This window comes from Neodothiora populina, assembly GCF_041146345.1.
Source record: "Neodothiora populina strain CPC 39397 chromosome Unknown canker_contig_16, whole genome shotgun sequence".
Taxonomy (NCBI): Eukaryota; Fungi; Ascomycota; class Dothideomycetes; order Dothideales; family Dothioraceae; genus Neodothiora; species Neodothiora populina.
In genome coordinates this window covers 1,387,097-1,400,169 of record NW_027191409.1, presented here as the reverse complement: position 1 = coordinate 1,400,169, position 13,073 = coordinate 1,387,097, and the positions used below count along the sequence as shown (strand labels likewise).

Sequence of the window (13,073 nt, the reverse complement as noted above, 5' to 3'; positions counted from 1 at the left end):
TGCGTTCGCATGTGCCTGTTCATTCATGGTCAGTCGGTCGCTCCTTCCTCGCATCCTCATGTGTTTACACGACGACAGTGTCAGCAGCGCCGTACACAGCTTTTCAATTGTTTTTGAGAACCTGGCAACACCTCTGAGCCGTACCTTACCTTAGCTTCCATCACCACCTCTCTCTCCCTGACCTTACCTTACCTTTCACCTCTAAGCAACAATTCATCAAGCGTACCTTCCTCTTCACTCGGAGTTTTGTTGTCCTGAATTGCTCGTTGCATTTCCCTTGCTTAACCCTTCACTACTGCCTCATTACCTTGCCTCTCACAATAGAACAACAACTTTCCATACGTACCTTCCTCTTCCCCAGCGTTCCTCTGTCTTGAAATGGGTTCACACTGGGACAGGGGTGGAGACACCCGTCGATACTCTCTTGCTGATGTATCCCATAGCCCAACTTATGAAATATCATTAAGGCGCAAGTATAGCGACCGCGGCCGTACCATCTCTCAACACGAGACTACCATCAGGGGACTCAACTTCATCGTTTCGCAGATGCAGCAGCGCATGGATTCTCCGCAGAAGATAGTGCCTCGAACTAGATCCACTTGGGATGGTAATGCTGCCAGATGTGCCCCTGTGCAAGCTGACTGGCTTCGTCGCTGGGACAAAGCCCTCAAGGGCAAGCCTGAAATGGGTACCCACCATTACTATATCGATGGAAGAGAGGCCGATCTCTACGTCGGTGACAAAATTCAGGAACAGGACAATGTCATCTTCGGATTGAAGCGAGACGTCCAGATCTTCAAGGACGCTGCTGATCGTTCGATCAAGACTGCCGAGCTGCAGATGCAGAAGCTCAGGAGAGTGGGCAAGATTGTTGACGAGCTTGTTGAGCAGGGCGTGAGTCTTTTCATGTTTTTCTTCACGACGAGTTTCATCTAATTCATGTGGCTCTAGTTCAAGATCCCCACCGATCTCCTTGCGACGCTCAATGCTTTGACTGCTACACCACCTACCAACGCAAGAATTGACGACAACTCGGGCGTTCACCCGGCTCGCCGCGTCGTGGTCGAGTCTGGCCGTCTCAGTGGTGAGGACACCACCTCCGTGAAGAACGAGGACGATCAATCTTGTTCCCCAGCCGGTCCACGAAAGACCGGAGCCAATGTCCTACCTCTAGGCAGGCCTCGGCCACCGACCAACGACCAGACTGCTGGTATGTCTGGACGCAATAGCCTGACGTGGTCTCGACCGATTGAATCGCCTCCTTCGGAGGGATCGTCGCTGGTTCGACCGAAGGAGGGTCGCACCACGAGCGGAACAGTAGATCTGGCTGGTCGTAAGTTTGCACCATACCTGCCTGCCGCAAAAGGCGTATTTGTGCCGTGGTCCCCCCAGGGTGGCTCCAAGCGCAAGTACCCAATCGCTGGACTAGGAGGTGTCGGCAATGCCAGCGACGGCAAGGTGACTTCTGGAGATCGCACTCATCCAGAGAAGCGTCACCGTTCTGGTGCCTTGACGCCTCCTGGCCACGACGATCATGATAAGGCCAACGGCGATGAGGAAGAAATCGACAGTAGTCTCGGTTCTCTTTTCGAGAGCGGAGAAATCATGGATCTTGATGATGCTGCGGCCGCGTCAGGACTGAAGAACAAAAACGCATCTGTCGTAGCCGGGCCTGGCAGAGCCGGAGAGAAGAAGATGGTCGATGTCGGAGAAGCTGCTCATACCACTGCTCGTAACATTCACCGTTCAGTCGCTCCAAGTCCTGCGCCCGGTCAGGGTAGCAGCGGTGTCAGACCAGCTGCACGTGAGCACGAATCTTTCAGCAAAGTTATTCATGGGCATGACGTCGCTCCTCAGCCTCGCAGTCACGAGCCGTCTGAGAGGAGTGGCAGCTCGACTTCTAATTCTGTCATCGATGACCACGGTCGACCTCGTCCCTGGATGTCGGGTCGGTCCACTTCGGTCTCTTCAGCCCCTGCTTCTAGACCCAGCAACTATCGCAGCTACAGCAGCTACGACAGCTACAAGTCTCAGCCGGGCCGCAACCGCGGTTCTGCTTTCGGCATGGGTAGCCAGTCTAGTCCTGGCGGCCAGTCTCGCTATAGCGGTGTTGAGAGATATCCGGGTCTCGATGACATGCTCGAGGAAGAAGCTCGACGTGCTGACGATGCCAGGGCTGCTGGTGGGGCTGGATGTAGACGGTACGGCTAGAAGGGTTTCTCTTTCATGACTGTGGATATGGGGCTAGGATACTTGTGGCTGTGTGGTTCGCTCGGCTTGTATTGTAGGTGGCGTGGAAGATCAGAGCACGAAGATGGTTAGGCAGTCGGCATAGTAGTTGCTGTGTGACAAGTTCAATGAGCATGTCAAAGCCCAGTGACTACCTTTGGCTTGTATTATAGTGCGACTGGGGAGTAAGTCACGAAGACTGATTTTACGGAGAGTCGAGGTCGAGTCATTGATTGAACGTGTATGATAGCGGAATCACATGAAAGCATTGAACGAAGGCACTTTTTCAGGGGTAGTCGGTGATTTGGGATCTCGACGGGAGTGTGGAAAGAACGAAAAAGGGCAAAGTGAGGTAGGTCAAGTGAGTAAATTTACCAAAAGGAGGATAATCCTGAAGTGAAATCCATCACTCTTCTCTTCTCTTCTCTCTCTCTATGCATTACATCTATATACGTTCAATCCTTGCTACTGTATCCAATTCTCCTATTTATTCTACATCTACATCTACATACAAGTCCCAGCCCTCGTCCCCATCAAGATCTCCCTGAAAATCTCACTCCCAACCCCCTTCTCGACAGCCTCCTCGACCTCGCGCACAGAAACGCTCAGAACCAGCACTTTCCTATCATCCGCCATCGCTCCCGCCCCGAAATAGCCCGCGATGTTCCCATCTGCCCCTCCTGCTCTCTTCCTCGACGGCGTGCGCGAGGGCGTGAGGAGTTTTTTGGTCTTTGAGAACGGCGACGAGGTTGACGATGATGAAAAAGAAGAAGAAGAAGAAGAAGAAGAGAGGGATTGGATCAGAGATGCAGATTCCAGACTCGAGAGGACGTCTTTGAACTCTGTGCTTGTGAGCGGGTGGAGTAGGGTTTCGCGCTTGCAGAGGACGGTGTAGGTCTCGTAGAGGGATTTGACTGTTTGCTGCTGCTGGGGTTCTGTGGAGACGGAGACGGAGACGGAGGAGAATTTCTGGGATTTGGTGGGTGTTGAGAAGAGGTTTCGTTTTCGCGGTGTTGCAGGGGGGAGTGCTGAAGAAGAAGAGGCTTTTTGTTTCTCGATGCTTGCTAGTGTGCACAGGACGGCTTTCTGCTGCACGTTCAGGTGTGCCAGACGCTGCGTCGCGCCGTTGCCGAAGATCTGGGCGGTGATTTTGGCCGCGTGGGCGATTGTGGCTCGAGGCGCGGTGGTGGTTGTTAGGTGGGATAGGGATGACGAAGACGAAGAATACAGAAATGAGGATGTCGTTGTTTGTTTCGTCGCTGTTGCTGCTGCTGCTGCTGCTGCCGCTGGTGGAGAGGCGAGGTTGATGTTCTCCATCAGAGGCGCCACTTTCGTCGGCGTGGCCAGAGTCTTCGAAGGCGATTGTGAAGACGACTGCTGTTCGAGTCGCTGGCGAGCAATATTGGCTTTCGTCTCGGACTCGACAAGCGCAATCGCACGAGAGGCGATGTCGAAGGCTTTCCGTAAATCACCGGTCTGGGAAGCGACCTTTTTGGATATGAATTGGATGGCGGCAGGGTGTAGAAAAGGTACGAAGTTTGGAGGAACTGCTGTTGACGATGATACTTCCGCTGACGTCGTCGACTCCTCGAGCTCCAGAAGTGACTGCAGCTTCGAAGTGATGATGTTTGCAATCTGCGGCGCCGTGTAGGGCATAAAAGGGAGCAGCTCGGGCTTCAAGCTGCGCGACTTGAGACGAGGCAGGAAGCGGTCGGTCAAATCTAAAGCGTTGGCTATACCGATAAGAATGAGGTTCGAGGTCGGCAGCATGGACCACTCGAAGAGATTATAAAGAAGCTTGAGGTCCAGATCCACGAGTCGGTCAATCTCGTCCAACACGACAATGTATTTCTTTTCTTGTCCTCCAGCCAGGAAATAAGTGCGCAAAAAGTCAAAGTCGGCGCCTCGAGGATGCTCGTTGACGATTTCCAGCTGATCACACAGTGTTGTGGCGAGGTCCTTGGCGCTCTTGACGCTCATGCAATTGACCGTCGTCATGGCGGTGTTGTCGACGGTCGGAAGAGCTTTACAGACTCCTTGGACAAATGCGCTCTTGCCGGTTCCAGGAGGACCAGAGATGTACAAACAGCCGCCCTGAGTAGACTCGACGGAAGCAGACACAAATGCCGACAGCTGTCGCTTCTCTTCTTCTCTTCCGATCAAGACGGCCGGATCGGTGCATCTGGCAAACAACTGACGGGCGCGGTTGTAGACATTGGCTGCGGCGGTGGATGGCGTCGAAGGCGACGAGGGAGTCGCGGGACTGTTGCCTGGCAGGTGAAGGCGGTGTCGAGGAGTAATTGCAATCTTCTTGGACAAAGCATCCCGGTGACGCGGTGTCTGTGGAGTCGAGGCTGGGCTTGCCTTGTCGTCTCTGCGCACGCTGGCCGAAGAGGCGGATTTGGTGACGGAGAACAAGTTGTTGATTTTGGCATTCGGCGTCGAGACGCGAGAGTGTGAGAGTCCGTGTTTGGCCGGCCGCGTCTGAGTCTTCGTCGGAGTCTCTGGGCTTTCTGTGTCTCCTTCCTCTGCCGTCCTTTTCGTGATGAATGGGTTGTCGTTTTCGTTGTTGCCCAGAATGGCGACTGAGCGGCGCTTGGCTCGCGTCTGCACTCCCGTGCTCTCTGCTGCTGCTGTTCTTGCTGTCAGACTGCTGTGTTCTTTCTTTTCCTGGCATGGACTATATGTCCTTACCTGGGCAGACTGGAGCCCTCGTGCGCTTTCCCAGTACCGAGACCATGTTTTGTTGTTAAGGCTGTAGAGAAGCAATGCGGACAGGGTCTATGTTAGACTGATAGAGATCAATCAAGCAATACAGAGGTCGCTAAGAGTATTCGGAATAATGCAATTGACGGATGGCAGCAACGATGGAATAGCGACGGAACAGAATGGCAGTCATTGAATAATTGATAATTGATATCGAAACACGAGATGGACAAAACACGAGATTCGACAATCGACGCGGTCTGGATCAATCAAACTCGCGTCCCTAGCGCGTCTTTGGCTAAGGACGTGTACCTTCCTCGGCAAGATACATGACTCGTGGTACCTGCCTGTGCTTTACGCGAACACGCGTGCTCCTGGAGGTGCAGTTGCCGTTACTGTTAACAGTCAATGTCAATTAAATCATTCTTCCTGACTTGTTCCACACTCACACAAAGAGTCAATGGCGCCGAGCAGGACTCCGTCAGCGCCACACTCTTCGCAACCAGGCCAGAAGAAACAACAGACCATCTCCAGCTTCTTCAAGAGACCCGCCGCCGCCGCCGCCGCCGCTGCTGCTGCTGCTGTTGCTCCAACGCCACGCAATAATACCCGCAAAGACTCAAACCCACCCACGCGAAAGCCAGACTCGACTACTCCCACGCCCACCACAAACTCCAATGGAACTGCTCCATCACAAGAAGATGCTCCTGTCGCTGATGCCTCGGACTTATTTGTCGCGCCAGATCCTCCACCCACAAAGCAGAGCAATGGAGTCTTGAAACGCTTCTCCAACCACGACGACAACGACGATGACAGCCATGTAGACAGACCTCCGCGCGCAAAGAGGCTGCGCCGGACAATCATCAACGATGAAGATGTGGAGAACGAGGCTCCTCGGACCGGTGATGACGATCATATGCTGCTGCAGCAAGAGCTTGAAACGATAGAAACAACACCACCAACCCAGTTATCCTCGGCTGCCAAAGCAGACCCACCCAAAAGATCTGCCGTCACCGAACGCACCTCTAGATACCTCTTCTCGCCCTCCAAAACACAACAGCCACAGGAAGACGATGACGAAGAACGTCGCAAGTACCGCGAGCGCATGCACAAGAGATTCGTCCAGAAACTCGGTCGTCCAGACAGTATCGCCGAGATCAAGCGTCGCAATCACTTCATCTTCGAAGAGACCGAGCACGCCGACGCAGACGATGTTGCCGAAGAGGACGAGGAAGAGGCGCCCAAGCCAAAAGGCAGAAAGGGCGCTGCCGCCAAGAAGTCGACCAACAAACTGACCCCGATGGAAAAACAGGTCATCGACATCAAGAAAAAGCACATGGACACTCTGCTTGTTGTCGAAGTTGGCTACAAGTTCCGCTTCTTTGGAGAGGATGCGAGGACAGTAGCCAAGGAGCTGGGAATCGTCTGCATCCCTGGCAAGATGAGATACGACGAACATGCATCCGAAGCACACCTCGACCGATTCGCCTCGGCCAGTTTCCCCACCCATCGTCTGCATGTCCACGTCAAGCGTCTCGTCTCCGCCGGCCACAAAGTCGGTGTCGTGCGCCAGCTTGAAACTGCTGCCTTGAAAAAGGCTGGTGACAATCGGAACGCGCCCTTCGTCCGCAAGCTCACGAACCTGTACACCAAAGGCACCTACATTGACGACATGGAGGGCTTGGATGGACCTACCGCCGCACCTGCAGGTGGTGCCCATTCGACAGGACATCTCCTCTGCTTGACCGAGACAGGCGCGAAAGGCTGGGGCTCTGACGAAAGGGTCCGCATTGGCATCGTTGCCGTCCAGCCGACCACCGGAGATGTCATATACGACGATTTCGAGGACGGCTTCATGCGCAGCGAACTCGAGACCCGACTGCTACATATCGCCCCTTGCGAGTTCTTGATAGTCGGAGACGTCTCCAAGGCCACTGACAAGCTAGTACAGCATCTGTCGGGCAGTAAGGTCAATGTCTTCGGTGACAGGGCACGAGTCGAACGAGTCGAGAAACCTAAAACAATGGCTGCCGAGGCCTATAGCCACATCTCGAACTTCTATGCAGGCAAGCTCAAGCCGGATGATTCTTCCGAGGATAAATCGGCCATGCTGGACAAGGTTCATCAGCTGTCCGAACTCGTCACCGTCTGCCTTTCCGCAATGATCACTCACCTCACCGACTACGGTCTCGAGCATGTCTTCGACCTGACAAAGTACTTTCAGTCTTTCAGTGCCAGAGCCCACATGCTGTTGAATGGAAACACCTTGTCGTCCCTCGAGATCTACCAGAATCAAACTGATTTTATGGACAAAGGAAGTCTGTTCTGGACTCTCGATCGCACACAGACTCGCTTTGGTCAACGCTTGCTCAGAAAATGGGTCGGCAGACCCTTATTAGACCAGATTCAGCTTGATCGACGCATCACAGCTGTAGAGGAGCTTCTAGATAATGACAGGGTGGATCCGGTCGACAGGATCAAAAACCTGCTCAAGCGGGTCAAGGGCGACTTGGAAAAATCGCTTATCCGAATTTACTACACGAAGTGTGCTCGTCCCGAGCTTCTTACTGTTCTGCAAACCCTTCAAACAATCGCCAACGAATACGCACACGTCAAATCGCCCGCTGACTCTGGCTTCAAGTCAGACATGCTCGCCGACGCAATCGCATCATTGCCACAGATCTCTGACGACGTGGTGTCGTACTTGGACAGGATCAATCTGGAAGCAGCAAAGAACGACGACAAGTACTCCTTCTTCCGCGAAGAATATGAGACTGAAGACATCACAAACCACCGTATCGGCATCGTCACTGTTGAACATGACTTGAACGAGCACCGCGCAGAAGCCGCAGGACGGCTGAAGAAACCAAAAGTCGAATACGCCACATCATCGGGGATAGAATTCCTGATCGAAGTCGATAACACCCAGCTCAAGAACGTGCCCGCGTCATGGATCAAAGTCAGCGGGACCAAGAAGCTCTCGCGCTTCCACACTCCAGAAGTCATTAAATTCATCCGAGAGCGCGAGCAACACAAGGAAGCCCTGGCGAATGCCTGCGACGCCGCTTTCACCACCCTCCTCGGCGAGATCGGCACCAAATACCAAGTCTTCCGTGACTGCATCCAATCACTCGCGACGCTGGATTGCCTACTTTCGCTCGCGGAGATTGCGTCTCAGCCCGGCTACACCAAACCCGAGTTCGTCACTGATCCAACCCAAGTTTGCATCGAAGTATCCGAAGCACGCCATCCCATGGTCGAGCAGCTCCTGCTAGACGCCTACGTCCCCAACGACATCGCTCTCTCCTCTCGCGAACGAGCTCTACTCATCACCGGCCCAAACATGGGCGGCAAGTCCTCGTACGTGCGCTCCGTCGCCCTGATATCCATCATGGCGCAGATCGGCTCGTGGGTGCCCGCCTCCTCCGCCCGCCTCTCCCTCCTCGACGCCGTCTTCACTCGCATGGGCGCCTTCGACAACATGCTCAAAGGCGAAAGCACCTTCATGGTCGAGCTATCCGAAACAAGCGACATCCTAAAGCAAGCCACCCCTCGAAGCCTCATCATCCTCGACGAGCTAGGCCGCGGCACAAGCACGCACGACGGCGTCGCCATCGCCCAAGCAGTGCTGGACTATGTCGTGCGCGACTCCAAAGCCCTGACCCTCTTCATCACCCACTACCAGGCCCTGGCGCGTCTCAGCGAGCAGTACACCGCCGGCGAACTCAAGAACGTGCACATGAAATTCAGAGAAGACGTCGGCGCCGACGGCCACCCGGACGTGACCTTTCTGTATGAAGTCGGCGAGGGCGTCGCGCACAGAAGCTATGGGCTGAACGTCGCCCGGCTGGCGGGTGTGCCCACGAGCGTGCTCGATGTCGCGGCTGTGCAGAGTAAGAAGATGGAGGACGAGGGCGCGGTCAAGAGGTTGGTGTATTTGTCTAGGATGTTGGGCGGGTTGGTCGCTGGTGAGAGTGAGAGTGAGCAGGCGTCGGCGGCGCTTGAGGCGCTGGTTGCTGCGGTTCAATTGCTCTGATTCCGACTTCTTTACCTCTCGTCGGTCTATCTATCATGACTTGATGAGAAGATGACTCAGCTACCTAGCTGAAGATCAACAGTTGTTGATGAAACGAGTACTCGGATTCGTTGCTCGAGGATGACCGTGGTTGATTATGGCTTTTGAACCTGTCTCTCCTGGGTTCGTCTTTTGTGACAATACGTCAAAGGAAGATTGCATGGTTGAAACATGAGCGATTGGGTCTTCATTTTCATCTGCAGTGAAAACGTCCACGTACACATTGTTGAACTGCCAAGCTGTACACTATCAATCCGTCATCATCGCCATCATCATCATCATCAGCTATCGTCAGCTTGGTATGGACATGCCTAACTATAACCCTCTCCACAGCGGGAATCACAGTGCTCGCGTCCTTGTACTACGATGCCCCAATCTGCACATCATCCTCCAGAGGCAAAACCCCTTCCCTCTTCATCCTCTCACTGACCTCATCCGCCTCTCTCCAAACCCTCAACAGATTCCTGCCGACAATCTTCCCCGCGTCGGCCTCGCTGACGCCCAGATCCAACAGATGCGCCACGAGATCAGGGAACTTGCTCACGTCCTCGAGGCCCCTGGGCGTCGAGGGTATGCCGTCGTAGTCAGTGCCCAGCCCGACGTGGTCGTAGCCTATCAGGTCGCCGATATACATGATGTGTCTGGCGACTTGGTGGAGGGTGCTGGTTTCGTCCACGAAGTCGGGGATGCCGGAGGAGGAATTGCTGGGTTTGCACGAGATGAAGTCCGGGCTGAAGTTTACCATGACGAGACCGCGGCGCTCTTTGACGAGGTGCAGGACATCGTCGGGGACGTTGCGTGGGTGCGGGCAGATGCTGTATGCGCTGGAGTGAGAGAAGATTGGGGGTGCCAGACTGCCGTTCCAGGCTTTGTGGCCTGCGCCGAGGACGTCTCGCATGGTGTTGACGCTGACGTGAGAGAGGTCTACGAGCATGCCGAGCCTGTTCATCTCTCGGATGAGCAGTCTTCCTGCGGGTGAGACGCCGTGCCAGAGAGGTGTGCTGACGCCGGTTTCGCCCTTGACGTTGGAGGTCATTGCGGCGTCGGCATAGATGTTGTGGCAGTTCCATGTCAGGGTTGCGTAGCGCACTCCGAGACTGTGATAGAGACGCAGGGTGCTGATCGAGTTCCCGATTTGGTGCAGTCCCTCAATTCCCAGTGGAGAAATGAGACGGCCGGAACCAAACGCCTGTTCTGCAGCCTGGCTGTTGGGGGCAGGGGTGAAGTACTTTGGGTACAGCGCGGACAAACGATGGTACAGATCAATCTGCTCGATTGTGGCCTTCACGACTAGATGCTATGTTAGCACGATGGCAAGGATTGACTTAATGGACAAATTGGTTTTGGTAGAAGCTTTACTGAGAGCACCGCAATCGTTCTTCTCGATGCGACCGCGCAGGCTTATGAAAGCAATGGAACAAAGAACGTCGAGAATGGAAACCAGTAACCTACAAGGTGCATAGTTTGCGTCGGAAAAGTCGGATCCGTTCATGGGACACTCCACAAAGGCACTCCAGAAGGAGCCTCCCACACGCCCAGCCTCAAGTCGAGGAATGTCGACATGACCCAGCATACCGCCATTCTCAAACTTGTCCTTGAACTCGGGAGTATAGATGTGGTCACGGTTTGCGAATCGCAGCAGGATCATCAAATCATTGTGGCCATCTGATACGGAAGCTTATCAGTGGTGATTCTTGGTTTGTCACAATTCAATGCCTAGCAAGAGAACGGAAGTAAGACTGCAGGGGTCTTCTGTGTAGCAACATCGACATTGAGATGAGGAAGCAGTAATATGGTCGCCATATTGCAGATATTGCAAAATGCACACACAATTGGGGTAGCACACATGGCGAGAATGACAAGCTTACCGATCAAAGGATGTTTCACCAATACTCTCTCGGCAGCGGAGAGCGTGGAATAGCCATCTGGCAGGAGCCCGAGACAATACATACACACAGCTGCAATCAGCAGCGTAGTGAAGACAGCGTAGTGTAGGAAAGACCTTGACCGCCTAGTGTGGCCGTAAAGTGTGACTGGCCGTACAGAAGGCTGGTCATGCCATGGGTTCTCCAACAACGGTGCTCGTTCTACGGCCATCTTGACCCTCAGAGAGTCACGATTGGAATTCATGGCAATTGGCTCGAGTCCACTGATCAGTGTCAGTGAAGAGCAAGACTGGAAGCGAGGAATTGCGGAGGTGTGGAGGAGCAGAGGAATCTATTGATCGCAGATAACAATATACAAGCTACTGTAATTAGCACAAGCAGTTAAAGTAACTGCCTGTCACGTTATGGAGCTTAGGTCGGAGTTAAGGCAAGATGATGTCGCGGTGAAGCTGTTTAGCCGATGATTCTCCTTTTGACATACGAAACACCGATACTTTGTATGCCACCAGCAGGATAATCTGTCTCTTCTTGCTTGCCGCTTGCAGTCACTTGATCTTGTCCTACCTTGCTTTCCATCCTGCAAGAATGGGTGTCTTCTCAGCATTCAGCGTCATCCGGGCGCTCTCCCTCTTCCACATCACCGTTGCATACTTCATGTTCGTCAGTCCAAAGACTGTGGCAGAGCAGAACATAGTCGTCATCTTCGGCGGGGCGATGCAGATTGTACGTTTCACTTGAACAGATGGAGCAACACGAGTACTGACCGCATGCAACAGCCCCCCACAGGCGCCTTCAACAAGCCCACAGAAGCAACAGCGCTGTGCGCATTAGTCCTGATCTTCCTCTCCGTCTCCGATCTCCTGGCCGCCTCCCTACCCACCCGCAGCGCTCTCGAGTACTGGACCACCGTCACCCCTGTCCGCCTGCTCCTATTGTTTCTCATGACCGCCTACATCTACCTGACTTCGTCTTCGTCCTCGCTCGCAGATTCTGCTTTCGGCTCACTCAAGAGCACCCGATGGCCTGGCGATGCCATCAAGAACAACTTGTGTTTCACCATGGGCTTTGTCGAAAGTATGACTTGGTTCTGGATCTACAATCTGTTGAGGGACGAGAGGAGGGACTTCGTCCTCGACGAAGCTAGAAAGGAGGCGGAGAGAGAGGAGAGGGAGAGGGAGCGGGCTATGTTCAATCGGTGATTTGGCATATTATGACCGTGCTGGACGGCAGTGAGGATCAGGCAGAATAAAAATGAAATAGTACCAAGGAAACGATATATAATCAAATACTCACCAAAACACGAGCACATGATTCAGCTGCTCATACAGACCGACCACACGTTCCTCTGGCCTCATATATAACACCCAAGCCACCAAATACCAAACCCACAATCAGCCGGAAAACAATCCACAAAACAAACACCACTTGACAACAAACAACAGATCAGCATCATCATCTACACACCTATCTTGCCTGGTAAAACGTAAGGTACAAGCACTCATTTCCGTCCCGGTGGCGCGTTGCGGTCGACTGTTAACACGGTTGGGTCTACGGAAGTATACAACCGTCGCCTTCAGCTGTTTGTTCTCCACCATTTCTGCTTACGGGACTGATTCGTCGCTTCGCTCTGCTGATACGAAAAGTGAGAAGTATAAAGAAACAAGAAAAGCAATGGTGTAATCACAAGAATACATATACAAGCCTAGGTATATCACTCGCTTGGTGATCGTCGCATAATGTCAATGTCATCTTTCTGTTCGTGATACAATCGAAGACAGGTAAAGTGCAAACGAAACATTCTTTCCATCCTTTTCGTGAATGTTGAGCTAAGTCCTCCGTAGACGTTTCAGGGAAAAGGGCAGTCAGTCCCATCCCTCATAAAGCTACGTATATGATGGAGAGGTCCTCGTGATCTGAAAAACAATACTTCATGCGTTATTATATATACTTCCAAACTCCGGGTGGCTTGTCCGAGATGTAGGTCCATTGCTCGCTACTTTCGCATATACGAAGAAGGGGAGGCCAAGATATATTGATAGCAGGGTTGTTATCACACGTCTATGCTCGGTATAGAATGAGATCGAATTGAGGGAAGAAGCTACTACTTGGACAGCACTCTATCTCGATTCACCACTTTGCTATGACTTTTCTCTCTGGAACCAAGGTATATTCACAAC

The 13,073-nt window shown here is 53.2% G+C and overlaps 5 protein-coding genes across 8 annotated transcripts; 3 read left to right on the top strand and 2 right to left on the bottom strand.

Annotated features, from left to right (window-relative positions):
* Window positions 1-378: 378 nt before the first annotated feature.
* Window positions 379-2,211, top strand: AAFC00_003804 (uncharacterized protein; the record flags this gene model as incomplete). Of its 2 annotated transcripts, none has more annotated exons than XM_069343330.1 (2): window positions 379-894; window positions 952-2,211. In XM_069343330.1, 2 exons carry the CDS (start codon window positions 379-381, stop codon window positions 2,209-2,211), a joined length of 1,776 nt encoding a protein of 591 aa, XP_069201158.1. The 2 variants fall into 2 exon arrangements, with proteins under 2 accessions (XP_069201158.1, XP_069201157.1); XM_069343329.1 differs by having other exon boundaries at window positions 547-894.
* Window positions 2,212-2,733: 522 nt separating this feature from the next.
* On the bottom strand, window positions 2,734-4,969 carry AAFC00_003803 (uncharacterized protein; the record flags this gene model as incomplete). The annotated part of the gene is made up of 2 exons (XM_069343328.1): window positions 2,734-4,862; window positions 4,924-4,969. The coding sequence occupies 2 exons, from the start codon at window positions 4,967-4,969 to the stop codon at window positions 2,734-2,736; spliced, it is 2,175 nt and encodes a 724-aa protein (XP_069201156.1).
* Window positions 4,970-5,395: 426 nt separating this feature from the next.
* AAFC00_003802 (uncharacterized protein) lies at window positions 5,396-8,971 on the top strand (the record flags this gene model as incomplete). Of its 2 annotated transcripts, none has more annotated exons than XM_069343327.1 (1): window positions 5,396-8,971. In XM_069343327.1, one exon carries the CDS (start codon window positions 5,396-5,398, stop codon window positions 8,969-8,971), a length of 3,576 nt encoding a protein of 1,191 aa, XP_069201155.1. The 2 variants fall into 2 exon arrangements, with proteins under 2 accessions (XP_069201155.1, XP_069201154.1); XM_069348114.1 differs by having other exon boundaries at window positions 8,675-8,971.
* A 400-nt stretch (window positions 8,972-9,371) lies between these two features.
* AAFC00_003801 (uncharacterized protein) lies at window positions 9,372-11,140 on the bottom strand (the record flags this gene model as incomplete). 2 transcript variants are annotated; one of them, XM_069348466.1, is made up of 3 exons in its annotated part: window positions 9,372-10,300; window positions 10,463-10,675; window positions 10,879-11,140. In XM_069348466.1, the coding sequence occupies 3 exons, from the start codon at window positions 11,138-11,140 to the stop codon at window positions 9,372-9,374; spliced, it is 1,404 nt and encodes a 467-aa protein (XP_069201152.1). The 2 variants fall into 2 exon arrangements, with proteins under 2 accessions (XP_069201152.1, XP_069201153.1); XM_069343326.1 differs by having other exon boundaries at window positions 10,879-11,107.
* Window positions 11,141-11,481: 341 nt separating this feature from the next.
* AAFC00_003800 (uncharacterized protein) lies at window positions 11,482-12,095 on the top strand (the record flags this gene model as incomplete). The annotated part of the gene is made up of 2 exons (XM_069343325.1): window positions 11,482-11,619; window positions 11,673-12,095. The coding sequence occupies 2 exons, from the start codon at window positions 11,482-11,484 to the stop codon at window positions 12,093-12,095; spliced, it is 561 nt and encodes a 186-aa protein (XP_069201151.1).
* Between the last annotated feature and the right edge of the window lie 978 nt (window positions 12,096-13,073).